Raw genomic sequence first — 17668 nt, forward strand, 5'->3', positions numbered from 1 at the left:
ATTTGAAGAGATCGTATCCCCCACGAAACGGGATAAAAGTATCAACGGGAACAACACATTTCGAATGGTTTCGCAACACGCGGTGATCCAATATCGGTCGGATGAGGAAAGTACGGAGGGGAGAGGGAGAGGAAAAGGTGGGAAAGGTATTTCAATAAGGGAGAGCAAAACAGATCGAAAGAGGAGCGGCCGTTCCACCGCGGACGTCGCGAAAGGAATTGAAAGAGCGCGGTGGGAATAGCGGCGGTAATAGTAGTCGAAGTCGATGCCTGGTCGTACCGAAAAGAAGAGGGGAGCGCGATGGCACGGAACGCCGTACAACCCCGTTCAAGGGTGGGAAACGTGGGCAGAATGCGCAGAATGCCGGCCGCAAAACGCTCCGTCACGCGACTCTCGAGGAGAGAGAGACCTGGTCGTTTGTCCACGTACGATTTATCCCCCCTCCCCTCCTCTTACGTGTACTTACACGTGTACGTATCCAAGGACGGAGGCAAGGATACATCTACTCGCCTATCTCTCGTGCACCCCTGTTGTTTCCACTCCAAGCGGTCGGATAAACCGCTTATTTTATTCATCAAACGTGAAATCAATATTGCATTCGCGTTGTCCGCCAAGACGGAGGAGGGTGTATTGTACGCAAAGAGAGAGAGAGAGAGAGGGGCGAAGATCGGAGAATGCGGGCGATGGACGTTCAAAACCGATCGTGTATCTCCGTCTACGCCTGTGTGATCCAACCCGGTCTCTCCCTCGTCATACCTAACGTGGCGGAATGTGGGATGAAATTAGTCCTTAACCCTCCCCGCTCCGACGCGGTGGAACGCGATCCCCGCCCTGTGACGGGATGTCGGACGTTTTGGTATTCCGGTACGTGGGCAAGCGCGGAAACGCGTCTTGCCGGTGATATAAATGTCATCCGAGAGAGAGAAGAGGAGACGGCGTTCGTCGATTACAGTTTCTCTTTTTCCATTGGCGTCACGTAGAGTAGGGTGAAACGATTGCGTGGGAAAAAAGTACGCGTGTTTTTGTACTCTGGACGCGTTCCTCGAAATATTTCTTTTTTTTTTCCTTGTAAAATCGTGCGAGATAAGAGAATATAATCGTAGCCGCGAATCTTTGGAACTCGTTCCTTCGAAACTTGGCAAGTTCTTGTTCTCTCGAAAACTTGAACTCGAAAGTTGTCCCCGAGTGACGTTTATATATAATGATCCGATAAGATAGGGAAGAGGTTTGGAGAAAAGCGGAGAGAAAAATAGGGGAGGCGAAGAAGGTTACACAAAGGTCGAAGAGTTTTGGAGTCGTCTCGGTCTTTTAACCAAGGTTTCCACGGTTGCAGGTAATACAGGGTAACACGAACACGTATTTGGAGTCGAAGCACGAGCTGGAGCCGCCTCTGTGGGCGAGCAAGATCCGTTTTCTGCCCTACAGCCATCACACGCGGACGGTTTGCATGCGGGTCGAGCTCTACGGATGTTACTGGAGCGGTAAGCTGTTTGCACTCTCCAATTTTCGTTGAACTTGCCGCCGCTTAGAATACTCACTGGACTGTCCATTAACCCTTATGCCATTCCCCTGCGCGCAAATTTGCTTTTCACAATCTTGCTTGTACAATTATCCCTTTCTTCCTTTGATGAACCAACATCGAATTAAACGTTTAACCAAACGGAAAGGTACACACCAAGTAACATAGACTGCTATTGTGTCTTACACGCTCGCCGTGCTTAGAAGTTCAATTAATTGCGAATCCAAATCCTCCAGGCAGTTTCCAAGAACTTCCTATCGTTTGATTAATTCTCCCTCCCTCTTTCTCTCTCTCTCTCTCTCTTGCCTCGACGATCATATTATATGTCTCGAATATTAATTAATAGAAACGGATTCTTCTTTCCCCGAAACGAACACGGAAAAGGTTAATCTTTGTCCCCTCTCCTCCCCCTTCTCTCTCCATTGCAAAGGAGAACGGCTGTTGCACGAGGAGGATGGAGCGGGCGATGACTCGACGCGTTTGATTTTTTCCCTCAGATGGCGTGGTATCTTATTCGATGCCCCAGGGTGATAAGAGGGGCAACGAGTGGGAATTCTTCGACGCCACGTACGACGGGCACTGGGACGGGGAGCTGCAGCGCGGTCTGGGCCAGCTGACGGACGGCAGGACGGGGCCCGACAACTTCAAACTGGCGTACTACGATAAGGATCGAACGCAGGGGTGGGTCGGGTGGAGGAACGACACGCGCGGCCAACCGGTCGAGATCAAGTTCGAGTTCGACAAGGTGAGGGAGTTCTCGGCCATCCACATCTACTGCAACAATCAGTTCACCAAGGATGTCCAGGTGAGCCTCCTTACTTTTTTTTTTACTTAATTTCTCTCTCGCCAAATTCTTTACGAATCGGGTTAAAGTTATACCTCGTGCAACGAGTAATTAAAGAAAGGATCGTAGGAATCGCGTCGTGTTGGGGGATAAAAATAAATTTGAAAGCGTCGAGAATTAAGGGAGGGGCTAGCTTTCGCGTCTAATTACGTATCCAACGTAAACACGTCGTGTAAAAGCGTTGGAATCATTTACCCTCGCCGACGTTATTCCTCCCCTCTAAGAAGGAACGCGCAAGCAGCCCTGGCCGATCAACAGGCTCTCTTACCCATCCACTGTTCCAGATCCTCTTTCCCTTCCCTGTTCCGCCTCGAAATGTCCTTCTCCCACGGTTGATTGAATATTCCACTCGACGCTTTTTATCGGTCGCACGCCCGTTGAATATAAAAAAATACAAATTGAAACGCGGCGCGATTCCGTTATCTCGGAAGGAAGCTCCGTCCGGGGCGCGATATTGCTTGAAAGCGAGGCGGCGAATAATCGGGGCGCGTGATCTCTGTTATTAAACACACAGCCGCGCCCTCGCCCCGCTTTCATCATCGAACGATCTCCTTTCATTAAAAGCGTACGCTTTTAAGCCGGACGCATTTACGCCCACCTCTTTCTTTCAACATTCATCATCCATTTCGTAAGCAAAGATTCCCTTATCGCGCTTCACGATTCAATTTCGCGAAATTTTGTAATATGTTGCGATACGTGATAAGAGGGAAAATTGTTTCGTATTTATCCAGCGGGTTAAACAGCTGTTTTGAATTATCGAGTTACGTGCGATTGATTTTATTTTCACGATTATGTGGATTATGGTGAATGAAATATTTAAAAAAGATGGAATGTCTTTTCACGAGGTTTGTTTTCCTCTTTTTGTACCATTCTTCGAATTCCAACGATATCGATAGAAATTTCATTTACATTTTCCCCGAGTAAATTGAGAGAATGTGATCCGACTTTTGTGCAAGTTGGTGTTTGCAAAATTCTCTCTAACTGTTTTCGTTATATCTCCGAGTAACACGATTTACAACCGTTTAAATAAAAAAATTCCGCTTGGTCAAATAAGATAACTGTTGGCGTTATTTTTGTATTCTCCGCGGTACACCGGCGGGAAACAAATCACGCGCAAAAAACGCGCAGTTAATGCGAAAATTCCTCTAGATATTTTTAATAACGAAATTACAAACGTTGGAAGAGAGAGAGAGAGAGAAGGTAGGAAACGATACGACCGTCGGCTAATTTATTCCCGCTCCAAAATGCCATGCATTTGAAAAGAGCGCGCGGGTCAAGGAAAGTTTCGCTTTAATTCGCCGCCGCTTCGTTAATTGGAAAAATACGGGTGACATTAAACGCGTGCCGGACGATATTAAAGCGTGTGTACATTCGAGCCTCGATTCTGCTCCTTTCTTTCTATTCTCTCTCTCCCTCTCTCTCTCTCTCTCTCTCTCTGGAATTAATGTAAATCCACAAATCTAATTCCTACGCGCGTATACGAAAAAAAATCATCGTGTTCCAGAGAACGTACAGTCGATCATGAAAGTGTTTGTTGTTTTCTAATCGCCTATTGCGATATTTATTATTTTTATTAATTTGAAATTTTGATCGATCTCGTTTCGTTGTGAGATTGTATTTCGAGGAAATATCGATATTTTATAAAACTGTGTGCGATCTTTTAATCGTCTTTTCCAACAGATTGCAACGACGCGTTCCATTTTTTATAAAGCTTCTCGTAAATATTTTATTTTTTTAAAAACAGCTAATAAATAGTGGAACGAGTGATGATCGTATGGTGGAAATATTTAATGATTCGGTTAATTTTTGAGTCAGAGTTTGCCATGTATGCGGTTCTTCTAATCGATTTCTTGGCAGGATGCTGTTACGGCATCATCTCCTCGATTCAGAAAAGAATAACGAATCTTTGATGAAGATTTTGACGTTTGTTCAGGATTTTCAATCATTGACCAGATCGTGTACGATTGTCGTATAGTGTATATATAAAATTCTAGTTCAAAAATAAACTTCTAGCGTTTCGAGGTTGATGCGATAAGCACGGTTCGAAACGTGGCAATTTTCGATCCCCCGTCAGTCGGTGCGCTATCCATTTCCCCAATTTTTTCACTTTTTACCCATTGCAGCGAAATGTCTGAAAACTGTCATTGGAGATACGTCTAACTCTGAATCCACTTTGCCTTTCAATTTATCTTTGTCCGATATGGATTTCGCTCTATCTCATTTCACAGAATCTTCCCTGGAATCTAATAAAACTCGTACATGATATTTTAAATTCGATAACTTTTCAAAAAACAGTTAAACTGAGTACAAAGAATAACTTTGCACGAGGAAATAAAATAAAAAGGACAACGTTAAAATATAATTCTCATTCTCTTCTAAACTATTTATTCCATTTTCTATTCTTTTCTCTTGTCCTCTTCGTCGCAAATTATATTTTACCTTACCTTACTCGAGAGAAACAATTCAACTTTGGTGTTTGATATTTCACCCTGGATATAATCGATTTTAATACATATATACATATATATAAGCCACTTACTTAACCTAATCTAAAGAACCGTGCGAAGATTTGTGTGGAGCGGGGATCAAAGTTATCGCGTCTAGTCGTTCCTTCACGTCGTGTGATATTGCAGGCAAGCGGAAATGAGCTCTTGGCCTCGCGAGTCATTCCGGCCATTCTTCGGCCGATAATTCGACCCCTTCCGTACAATTTCCGTCTCGCCGCGATTTCGCGCGTTAACTTCGATAATGCAATGCAAATACAACCGCCCGCCCTCTTTCGCCCTCGGCCACCCTCGTTTCGCGCCATCCCCCTCCACATCGATGCGACACAGGACGACTCGAATGCGAGTCGAGATCCACGGATGGAATTATTTCCGCTCGAGGCGGTAAAACTGGCCGGCGTCAAAGGGATCAAACTTCGGATTCGCGCGATAACGATGTTGTTCCCGAGAGTGGTTATTCAATCGTCGCATCGTAACGGATCTATTTATTCTTTTCGGGAAGAGATTCTTTTTTTTTTTTTTGGAGAGATAGGATATTCGAAGTGGTTCGAGTTTGGAGAATAGAGAGAGAGAGAGAAAGAAAGGTATTAAGGATATTTGGAAATAGAGATTATTATACGAAAGTTTAAAATAATAAGAGATAATTTCGATGGATCGAACTGGAAAAGATATTGAAATATTTCGATTTACTTTATCACTGGCGAGAAAGAGGAAATATAACAACGTCGATATTGAAATAATTAATATCAGAGTACAGATTATATCTAATCGTCAGTTCCTTTTTTCTCCTTCCTTTTTTCCTTTTCGTTCGAACGAAAGGGAAACGTTGACAAGAGCACCAACGTTCGTTGCAGCGAGCACATAAACGCAAAATACACGAAATAGGGGGCAGGCTCGTCTCCAAAAGCGGCGGCGGACTTTAAATCCGCTTTAAACTCGCGTTTCGAGTTCCGCCGCGGCGCATTTAAAGATTTGGCGGCGCGTGCGGTGAAATATGCATGGACGATTATTGAACACGGTGGCCATAAATAGGGGGCGGCCGAATTTTGATTCGGATGAAAGGTGGGGGGGAGAGGATATACATTTGCCTCTCGATCAATAAGGCCTATCAATCCCTCCCTGCCTACGACGTTAATCAAGGATCAAAGTCGCATCCCCCATCCCTCAACGTTTCATCAAAAAATCATTTTCGATAATTGTTCGCCCGATCGATCGATCGTTTTGATCCACCATCACCATCGCGCGATCAAGTCTACGAAGCATTTAACGCCCAACACAAGACCCGACGAAGCTTGGAAATTTCATACATGGCCACGGTGAATACATTGATACACGCGGGGGCATTTTTGTCCCCGAATAAATAACACCGTTTAATTGAAACGTTCGATACCCCCCCATCCTGCCGCATCCTGTGTTCCTGGAGGGAGGGAGGGGAGAACAGAAGCGAGAAGAGAGTGTATTTTCGGTATCAGTCAATTTCACGCGGGCGGCCACGGTGAAGCTGACGATATTTTATTCGTGGCGTGACCGGTGAGGGACAGGTGGGAATTGGGCGGACGAAAAATCATCGGGACATTTCGAAAGGGCGAGGAGGGGATACGAGGGGGGGAGCCGACGTTTTTCGAGGCAATTAATGCCGAAGATCGACAAACCGAGCGAGCGGGAATTGATGAAAAAAAAAAGAGAGAGAGAGGGGAAAAAAAAAGGTCGGAAAAACGCGCTCGCCGCGGAACGCAAATACACGCGTGGCCGGTGCGCGTCCAGCCGGGACGTTTGAAAACGCGCGCTCGTGTCCGAGCACATTGTTGCGCAACTTTTTCCGCCGCGGCCAATTGAAACGAGATCGAAATTCGCAAAATTTGGAAATTCTTCGCGTGTGTTGTATGATAAAAAAGAAAATTGATCGAATTCACGGTTTCATCGTACCAAGAAAACCAAGCGAATCGATCCTTTCAATAAATGTATCTCGTTTATTTTCGTTCACTGCATACTTCTTTTATCTCTCTGAAAAATTTCTTCCTCCGTGAAAAGTCGATTCGAAAGTGTAAAATCGACTCGAACTCTCTTCTAAAAAAAAAAAAAAAAAGAAAGAATAGGATTCTATCTCGCGAAAGAATCCGAAGCAGAGAATTTCGTGGAGGGAAGGGAGGATCGAGACGAAGTGAGGGAGGAAAGAAAGGGAAGGGGAGTATCGAACTATAAACGCGCTCTTTGACGCGGCGTCCGTGTGAAACCGCCGGGCGTCGTCACGGTGCCCTCTTCGTGGTCGTTGTTCGAAACAGGAGCGGCCGATCGTATCCTTCGAATTCCCTTCCGCGTCGCCAGCTTTTATATATAATACACCTCCCCTCCACCTAGTGGCGCAAGTTCGCAAGCTCATAAACCGGAACCCCCTGCACAATGGCTCCGCCCGGGGCGAGGGAGCGCTTTGCCCGTAGCGCATCTTTGATACCCAAATAACGTTTTCCCCTTCGACGCAACCGAAGCCGGCGAAACGTCCCGCCCGCGATAATAGACTGCGATACCCACTCTTCCGTTTAAAAAAACTCGCGACGATGGGGGTGGTCCGCCACCGTTGATGAAAGAGGAAAGGGATGCGTCTTGGAAGAGAGGAATTAGTTGTGATTAATCTTGGTAAGGAATTCTTCGCGGAGTTTTCCTTCCTTTTTATCGGGGATGTTGTACAATTTTGAATGAAAAATGTATTATTTATTCTCACTTTTGACTTTAGAAAAATCGGTTAATCGAATATCGTCGATTCTATGAAATTTCCAAGATCGAGACTTTATTTAAAGCATACAGAATCTTCAATAATTATTCGCACTCGTCATTTAGTTGTGTTTCTGATTTTCATGCTTGATAATGTTGTTCGAAGATGAAGAAGATATTCTGTTTATTTGAATCTAGTTTTACTTATTTATTTATGGAACGGATTCGTAGTGAGATTCATGACACGTATCGGTGTAACAGATACTAGGAGGAAATTGAATGCTGTGGTACGGGAGGATGTGGGATATGGAATCTGGAGAGCGACAAGATTTATATATATATATATATAGTAGTTTCGTGTCACGAGAATTTTTATTCGGTGTTATAAAAGCGTAAAAAGTCGTAAAAGCCTAGTCTGTGACAAAGATCACCGGTCATCGAAGTTCAACGTGTAAATAGATTTAATACTCGCCTCGCGTAGAGCCGTAGAGCTCTGCTGGTAATCCCGCAGCGAGACCTGTCCACACCGTCTCCTATCGCGCAGCGATCTCGCCACAGTTTGGGATAACCGCAGTTTGAACGTCTTCGTCGAGTTTCCGGAATCATTGGAGGCCGACTCTCAAAGTCGATCTCGCTAATCCCTTACAAGCCCAAATTGATCTCAGCGTGCCTCTCGACCACCGAATTTCCACGAGTACTTTCAGCGCTTTCATCCCACGTCTCTCTCGCCCAGAATCTCGTCCCCTGACCTTCGAACGTCTTAACACGGCACGCGATTTTCAAAGATGGCCGAATCTCGGGCAAGAAAGCGATCTCTTTGTAATACTTTCAGTCCTGATTCCCTGTTTTTCAAACATCTTAATATGGCACAAGCGATTTTTAAAGATAGCCGAATCTCGGGTACGACAGCGATCTCTTTGTAATACTTTCAGTCGTTTTTTCACTCACAATCATCCAAAATCTCGTTCCAAAACCTTCGAACGTCTTAATACAGGTAGCAAGAATCGCGATTTTCAAAGATGGCCGATTCTTAGGCAAGAGAGCGATCTCTTTGTAATACTTTCAATCGCTTTTTCACTCACAATCATCCAAAATCTCGTTCAAATTCCCTGATTTTCGAACGTCTTAACGGCACATGCGATTTTTAAAGATGGCCGAATCTCGGATACGATAGCGATCTTTTTGTAATACTTTCAATCGCTTTTTCATCCACAATCATTCAAAATCTCGTTCCAAGTTCCTGATCTTCGAACATCTTAACACGGCACACGCGATTTTCAAAGATGGTCGAATCTCGGGCAAGAAAGCGATCTTTTTGTAATACTTTCAATCACTTTTTCACCCACAATCATCCGAAATCTCATTGTAAAACTTTCGAACGTCTTAACACGGCACACGTGATTTTCAAAGATGGCCAAATCCCAGACACGAGAGCGATCTTTTTGTAATATTTTCAGTCGCTTTTTTACCCACAATCATTCAAAATTTCGTTCCAAGTCCTTGATTTTCGAATATCTTAACATGGCACACGCGATTTTCAAAGATGGTCGAATTTTAAGCAAGAGAGCGATCTCTTTGTAATACTTTTAGTCGCTTTTTCACCCACAATCATTCAAAATCTCGTTCCAAGTCCCTGATCTTCGAACATCTTAACACGGCACACGCGATTTTCAAAGATGGCCGAATCCCGGGCACGAGAGATCGGTTTGTAATTTTCTCGCGTGCCATCGAGGGGGAATGTTTGACGCAGCAATTTAATAAACGTAACGATCGAGACGAGTCAATTTACTTATTCGAGTCTTGGAGGAGGAAACGAAAACGAGGAGACTCGCGATAAGATCTCTCTCGTCGTCTCACGGTGTGCAAATACTTTTCCCCGTGCAACGACGCGAGACCCTCCCCTTTTTCCGCCGTTCACCAAGGATCCCTCCGTCAAAGTGCATAAATTTCCGTGATTGCGCACACCTCCTCCCCCCACCCTCTGGTCCGGCCACCTCGGATGCACCCTCCCCCCTCCCTCTCGGCTCGTGTCAATTTTGTTTACGAATGCTCTTTCCTGCCGGATCTCCATTTCAATTTCGCCCGTGGCCGGGCTTCCCTTTGACGCGGATGGCCCGCGGAACGGAAGCCAGAGACCCCTCCCCCGCCCCGCATAATGCATAAGACCCGACGAGCGAAGCTAATGGCCGAAATGAGGCGCGCGCGCTCCACGAAGTCGGCCTGTTTCGCCGCGGGACCCGAATCGAATCTCTCGTGCTCTCGTGATTTTTTAAAAAACCGTCCACGTACCGCGCGTAACGGAACGTTAAAACGGATGATTAACGCTCGTTGGATGCGACTCGTGCGATCCGTGTGTGTGTACACCTTGAAACGAGCGTGTGAAAGTATAGATATATTATTATTCGATAGGATTGATAATTTGTCGAGTTTTATAATGATCGAGTATTATTGTGGCCGCTTAAGTTACAACGAAATTAATGATAAAATTTTATTCTTATATATTCTATGATAATTTTAAATTCGTCACTTGACAGGTTTATCTGTGCTTTTCGCTAGAAAATACTGGCGAGAATCAAAATCGAAGGAATTCTCATTCGTCCACGAAGTGTTAAGTTTTGAGGCCGAATTTTAACATGATCGAACCAACAACTCGAATTAATGTACAAAATGTTTATATTTTATCATCTTATGTATCGTAATTCTCTCGTAAAAAGAAATCTATTCGATATTCAATATCCAAAGTACTCGAGAATCGATTGCCAACTATTAACAATTTCGAGTAAAGTGAAGATCGTATCGACGTATTTGACGTATCTCTTAATCGAGATTGTTGAACATTTTGGTCAACGGCGCAAAGATCGAGTTGCGCAGCAACGAGAGAGAGAGACAAACCGACCCGCAAATGGGGAAAAACCGCGAAAGAATGGGAAGAATCGTTGCGGGATCCGATACCAGACTGCGATTGAAATGAAACGTTATATACACATACGCGTGCAAGAAAAAGATGGTTGAAACGGTTCGTTTATACGCGCGCATACGTTGTTGCCCGTGGATGGGACGAAATAATGTTGCTCTTTGAAACCGCGAAATCCCTGTGTTCGAGAGATACACGGCGTGCCTCGACGGAAACCATTTCCAGCGGGGAGGAGAAAAAAGAAGAATTCGTCTCGTTCGGCCTTCCAACCTTCTCCATTTCCCTCCGATCGACCGTTAAAGAGAAAAAGAGAAAATAAAAAAAGAGATTTACTTCCAGATCAGTTATTGCTGGCTTCATCCGGTATATTATATCGGATAAGCCGCTCCCTGCTTCCGTCTGACTCTTGCGCGCGTGTAAACCTTTTCCACGCTTGTTCCTCTCTCTCGCCTCGAGTTTCGATTGAAATACACGGGGGCAAACCTTGGACGGACCTTCGTCACCGACGGAGGAGGGAAACGAGTTTCGATCAACCGGATACGGAGCATCGATATCGATAGCGGATAAACGCCTCCCCTCCTATTCCTCTTCCCTGCCGTTTCGCTCCCCTGAAACGAATCTTTCGGTAATTGGATTTACATGACACGAATTACGATAACGAAATCTTCGGGAGCCGATCCGCTCCAGATGTTGGATCCGCGGTTGTGACAATCGCGTTATCGACTTCCGCCCGTTCGTTGAAACCTATCTTTCTCCCCTTTTCCCGCGGATAATTCGATGAACCGGTTTACGTATTTTTCTCCTTTGTTTCTCGAAATCTCGGAAGATTTCTCCCTTTTTCCTTTCGATTCTTTTCGCTTCGTAGTTGAAGAAAAGTTATTGCGCTTGATTCTTCTAAAATTCGTTTCGTTAACGTTTTTGTTTTTGTTGTTGTATTGTATTTACGAAAATACGCGAGTAAGTGAATGCGGATGGAAATGGAATTTCTGCTTGCCAGTCTTCTCGTGTGGTTTAGGGAACGGGAGTAATAGCCGGTTGGAGATGTTTGTACAGTTGGTGGCCGTAAATTAATGAGTTAAGTGGTGACACTCGTTCGAGTGCAACTGCGTCCAGAATGGGGTTTGAGAATCGTTTCGCAACACTCGTCTCTTAATTGATATATCATCTTTGCGAAAAGTTCCTCCCTTCTTGATCTTCGACCGCCTCGATTTCTATCCCGCGTTTCGATTGTCCGGTATTCGTATAAATCACGAGTTTAAAGCGGTTTAAGATTAAACGACGGGTTAAAGAGTTGACCCAAATCGAAAGATCGTCGTACGTGAAACAGCGAGTTAATTGAAACATCTTGGAAAAAAATCTCTCGATATCATAACTCTCGAAGCATTAATATTTTAACTCCTGACCTATTTTTCACCGCCTCGCCATACATTTTTCCATAACCGAGTTATATCCAGCATTGTTCCATAAATTTTTCAATTGGAAATTAACCGAATCTCCAATTACCGCTTTTGCCTTTCTCTCTCACACACACGCACGAACACGATCTATTCGTATTATTATCCACTTTGGATTTTTATCGGTCGACAGGCCGTTTCCATCGAAAATTCAATTTGTCCTCTTTCGCTCGTTATTTTTTTTTTTGACATTTTTGTCAACGTGAAATTCAATGCAGCTTTTTTTATTCCTTTCGATAGCTTCAATTTTCATCTTCCGCGTTTTTTTACGCGCGAGAAGCGACAGAGAAAAAAGAAAGAAAGAAAGAAAGGAGAGAGAAAGGTAGCGAGAGATCGTATACGCGGCCCCGATACAAAGGTAAAGCTAAGCAAAGCTTTTTGCGATCTCGGATAATATCCCTTTATGATTTACGATCAGATCATATACCCTATCGAACTTGAGACACGTATTAAACTTTTATAACGTTCTCAACAGTCGTACGAGTTTCGCCCCCCCCCCCCCTCCCTCCTTTTCGCGCCTCCGGGAAAGGATCGTATTTTACTTTGTTCCTAAATCTTGTTCGGCGAGAGCGGGTTCTCGCGTCGGCGTCCCCCTATCCATCAACGTCCCGCTTCGTCTACGTCTGTTTTATTTCTGTCTATATTCGCCGGCTTATTTAGGTTTCCAATGCGTTTTTTAAGGCCACCAGGTGATCGATCTCCTCCCCGAGATTACCCTGATAGAAATGGATCTTTGTTTCATTTCCCGGCTGCTCCTTCTAATATGCAGATATTTTATTTTCCTCTCTATCTATTATATAGATATATATATAGGAAGAGGGATATAAGTTGGTATCGAAAGAGGTTCGATCCATTTTCGTTTCTTCTTCTCGTGATTCTGTGGATTCGTGCACGAATACGTTCTTTTCTCGAGGCTCTTTATATAAAAATTAACTCGAATTTATATTTCCACCATTTATTTTTTCGTCGAGTCGTAAATCACGAGAGGAGGCCTCTCAAATCCGTAGCAAAACTACGCTGCCAAATCAACCGAGGTTGCGTGTCTCCGATATCTCGGGATCTGGCCTTTTCAAAACTATTCCCCTCCCTTGAAGAAGGCTTATCCTACGCTTTTACACGTTGAATAAAAACCGAAGAATATTTCACCTCTCTTTCGTCGTCGAACATCTGAAACCTCGATAAACCTGGTTTACGTATATATATATATATATATATATATATATATATATATATAATATAGAAATCCGTTAGATTATTCTACTAATTCTGAAAACCTCGTTGTTCCAGATATTTTCCCAAATCGACATACTGTTCAGCATTGGTGGCAAATATTACACAGGGGAGCCGATCACCTACACCTACATGGAGGACAAGATCTTCGAGTCGTCGCGAAACATCACCATCAAGCTCCACCACCGTGTTGGCAAATACGTGAAGCTGAGGCTTCATTTCTCGGACAGATGGATCATGATCAGCGAGGTGACCTTCGATTCTGGTAAGCCGCCATGTCCTTCTATTTCGAAAAAAAAAAAGAAAAAAAATAGAAGCGTGTCGCGTCGACGTAAAAATATTACTAATCTCTCTCCCGTATCATCTCTCTTTCGAAAAAAAAAAAAAAACTAGCACGCGAAACACGCGATATGATGTATCGCGCGTTCTTGTATCGAAATATATCCGTTGTGGAGTGTCGACCGATAAAACAGCTACCTAACCTACCTACCTATCGCGCTCAGGAGTCGCCTCGCTACGTCGTATCGGCCGGCGTAAAAACGTATCGCGGGATAAAAACAATAGCCGCGGAGAGAAGGGAAAGGGGGAAAAAAGCGCTCGTCACGGAACTTGTGCGGAAACTTAACTTGGAGAAAAAAAAAATTTCTGCTCGTGACGCGAAATCGTTTTACGGGCGCTCAGACTTTTAGGCGGTGAACGCCTAAGGGGAGAAAGGAAAGCCGCGCGTACGTTTTCCTTTTGCAATTCCGTTCCGCCCGGATTTGACGTGACTCGTAGCCGTCTCCCTCCCCCCCTTTTTTGTCCGTCGATCCTCCTCCCTTCACGATTTTCCACACCGTATCCACGCGAATCCGACAGGGCAGCCGGCAACTGTCAATCATCGAGGAATAAAAATTCCGCCGTGTATAAATTGATACACGGTAATTGACAACGGCTTATTATATATCCGTCGGTCGATCGGTCGGTCGGACGATTTCGATTAACTAAGTTGTAAAAAAAAAAATAACGCGATGGATTCCGAATAAATGATGGGCAAGGATCAGAATACAGAGTGATTACTTCAAATTTTGTTCTTTATTTTCATTATTATTATTATTATTAAAATACGTACAGTTATATAATTTTTATAATTATAATTGGATTAGATATTTTCGAAAAGAGAAATATTGTTTTACAAAGTGTATAGAATTTCGTGAAGCGATAAGATAAGATAAGATAAGATAAGAATTCGTCTCGATTACTCTGCGTGGAAAAAAACTTTTTTCAGGACAGCATATTGCGCCATTAGTGGCTGCCACTGCTGTTATTGTTTCTATCTCCCTTTTTCGTTATTCTTCTCCTTTTTCTTCTTTCTTTTTCCTCCTCGTTCCATATTTTTCTTCCACGCGAGTGAGAACGAGATCCGATGTACGATCGGGACGACTCGCCAACTGTTTCAAAATCAACTCGTCCGGTCGAACGAAGGACAACGTTAGAGAAAGAAAGTTAGAGAAATGTGCGCTCTGTCAACGATATATATATATATATATAAACACGTCACGTTGTTGTGCCAAGTATCCTCGATCCTCTTGACCGAGTACAAAGTAACAAGTTGCATGCGATCCAACGCACGCGATGGAAATCGTGTCGGCCGAAGATTCCATCCGTACAGGTTGCTCGATTATAATAGAAACACGAGGATCGTTCTCGAGCCTCCTCTCTTCTGATCTGACCTAATCTAACGCGTATATTTCAAACGTTAATATTTCTCGAACGATTCCTCCTTTCGAATTCGAATTCGAAAGAGGAGCGAGATCTCCTTGAATAATATTTTCCCTCGACGGGGAGGGGGGATTTCCCTGTAAAAATAGTCGGCGTTGAATCCGCCTCGCCCGATCCTCGAATTAGCTCATTTTTCCGAGCGATTTAATCGAGCAGGTTGGCCCAGGTCCGGCGCAACGACGGGAAAAGGAAATCCAATTAATTCGAAGATGATGTAGAAACCCGGGAGGAGAGGAGAAGCGGTCAAAAGGAAGGAGAAGGAAGATCCGGGGCGGATTAAACGAGGTTTGGCCGTTTGGTCGGAAAAAACGAACAACAGGAACGAAACGCGAAACTAAAACTCTCTCTCTCTCTCTCTCTCTTTCTTCGTTTCCGAGTGAGCGGCAACCCCTCCTCTTCTTCCTCCTTCTCCTCCTTCTCCTCCTCTTGCCCGGTTCCGTGAAGAAAAATTCTTTGTGTAAATCGTAGCCAGGGATTAAACGCAACGGTGCTCGAATCACCGAACAATTGAACAGAGAAGAGCATGCTCTCTTTCTCTCTCTCTCAGGAGTACAAACCGTGTCAAATGAAAGCTCGACTTTCGAGCTTTATCATTTAACCCAAAAGAGCGCTTCTAAATAGACTTCAAAGACGCTGCTCGGGCGGAAGAATCGATGAATGAGGGAGAAGGAGAATCGGCGCCACCTTCGATATCCACTGTGTGATGACCCACGTGTATATATATATCGCGCGTGAATACGTCGTCACGCGAAATTCGTGTGCAATCCGTTCCTCTTTCGTCTACCGTTTCCTTTCCTTTCCACTCTCGAACGTTGTTAATTAAAAAAAGAAACGCGGTATATCGATGATACAACGATTCGATCACGAGACCGCGAACGAACAACGACGCTGGATGGGAAGAAGACGATTTAGCATTATACGGGAGAGGTATCCCCGTGGCACAAAGGTTCCTTTGTCAGCGAGATTTGCCCACCTAACAACAGGTTCATAAAGTGGGCACGAAAAACTCTTCCTCCCGCCGCGTTCCTCGTCGTCCGCTGTTTTTCCATCTCAAAGGATGTACATGGAACGGCGAACAATTTTCCCTTGGAGCAAACAACCGGGTGGAAAAAGCTGGGAAACGCAACCGAGGAGGAAGGGAGAAGGGAATCTTCGAATCGATACCGGCTCGAGTATTTGGAGGATATAATAATACTCGAGGAGGAGGAAGAGGAGCTTGCTTTAAATATTTATGCGTAATAAAATGGACATCCGAGAGAGAGAGAGAGAGAGGAGGATCTTTAATCTCTGCGATTCGCAGGGGAAAGGGAAACGCTCCATCGAGCCTCCAGGAGAAGTATTATTCGTTGAGATATTGTACGAGGGCTAATAAAGGATTAGTCATTATCAGGATTTTCTTCTTCAGAAGGAGGAGGAATAATAAATGATGGCGGTGAAAGGCCTCCCTTTCCTTAATCGCTTCCATCCTTTCACCGCCAGGGAGAACGAAAGGAGATCCTGTTATATCGAGATCCCGTTTTCCGAGTTTACCGTTATAAACGAAACGAGTGAAACTTTTGCTCGAAACAAAGGTTGTCGCTAATGACGCGTCATCGCCCCGCTTTATTATTATTACGCAAGTTTGCCATACAACCACCCTCGGTTTCCTCCTCGAAACCGGACCCTTCCCTTCCCCTCCTTTTGGACAGAAGATAATTTCACAGAAGGAACCTCGTTCGCGTGGCCAGCTCGTGAAATTCACGCTCGTTGATCCATGATCCGCTCATTTATCTCGAAAGAAAAGGGTGGACGTGGATGAGGGCGGAACGAAATGGAGAGGGTTGAAGAAAAATGACACGCCCCCCACGAATGTGACCGCACAGGAATAATTGTCTGTCCGCGCGAACGGAAAAAATGGTTCTCGATGTACAACCTCGTCCAAAATTGATGAAGGTCGAAGATGATAATCTCGTTTCGAGATTCGATTAATTTCTCTTCCAGAAGCCCTGTTTCGTTTCGAAAGCATAGATGCTTTCGTAAGATAACGATGGAACAGCGTTTGGAGAGAAAGAAAGACTGTTGGTGGCGATGAGAGAGAAGAAAGGAAGGGAGGGAGGATGCTCGAAAGAAAATTGGCGGGAATCGAGTGTTTCGCGAGTGTTGCCTTCTCGTCAAAAGGGATTCGTTAAAAAGTTTATCGACAGTCGTTTATTTCCTCGCAATTCCTCGAGGACAATCGTTCGATCCACGCCTTCGAGCCACGTCCACAAAAGAGAGAGGACAAAGGGATGGAGGAAAATGGAGGAGGAACATCGTAATGGATGGCCGGATTCTTTCTCTACCGGGACATTTCTTCTTCTTCTTCTCCACGGGAGGAAGGAGAGAGGGAGGGAGGAAGGTAATTGGACGAGGAAATACGAGAAGTTGGATCGGCTTGCCAGCTGGTAGTTTACCCCCTTTTTCCTTCTCCTCGTGGCCATCGTAAAAATGATTCACCCAGCCGAGGATCGCTCATCCTGTTCCTTGAATATTCGAAATATCGGTGTCCCAGCGTTGACGTATCGCGAGCATCTTCCCTTCTTCTACGAATATTCGATTATTAATCGACAGGAAGAGAGGAGAGGAAAAAATTTCCCTTAAACTTACCCCCGTTAATAATCCCATTATCGTCTCACTCTTGAGATTGCGTGGAAAAACAGGAATAATTAGAGAATAGAGTTGAGATCAATCGATTCGAAAACTGCGCGAAATCTC

The 17668-nt window shown here is 44.5% G+C and overlaps 1 protein-coding gene across 6 annotated transcripts in view; it reads left to right on the top strand.

Annotated features, from left to right (window-relative positions):
• The window catches only part of LOC411201 (discoidin domain-containing receptor 2), a 138803-nt gene that overhangs the window by 92629 nt on the left and 28506 nt on the right, over nucleotides 1-17668 (top strand). For all 6 annotated transcript variants that reach the window (XM_006568367.3, XM_006568371.3, XM_006568366.3 and 3 more), the window contains 3 exons: nucleotides 1334-1481; nucleotides 2017-2324; nucleotides 13232-13439. In XM_006568367.3, the coding sequence (XP_006568430.1) occupies nucleotides 1334-1481; nucleotides 2017-2324; nucleotides 13232-13439 (664 nt within the window). The remainder of the gene's footprint in view (nucleotides 1-1333; nucleotides 1482-2016; nucleotides 2325-13231; nucleotides 13440-17668) is intronic.

This window comes from Apis mellifera, linkage group LG7, assembly GCF_003254395.2.
Source record: "Apis mellifera strain DH4 linkage group LG7, Amel_HAv3.1, whole genome shotgun sequence".
Lineage (NCBI taxonomy): Eukaryota > Metazoa > Arthropoda > Insecta > Hymenoptera > Apidae > Apis > Apis mellifera.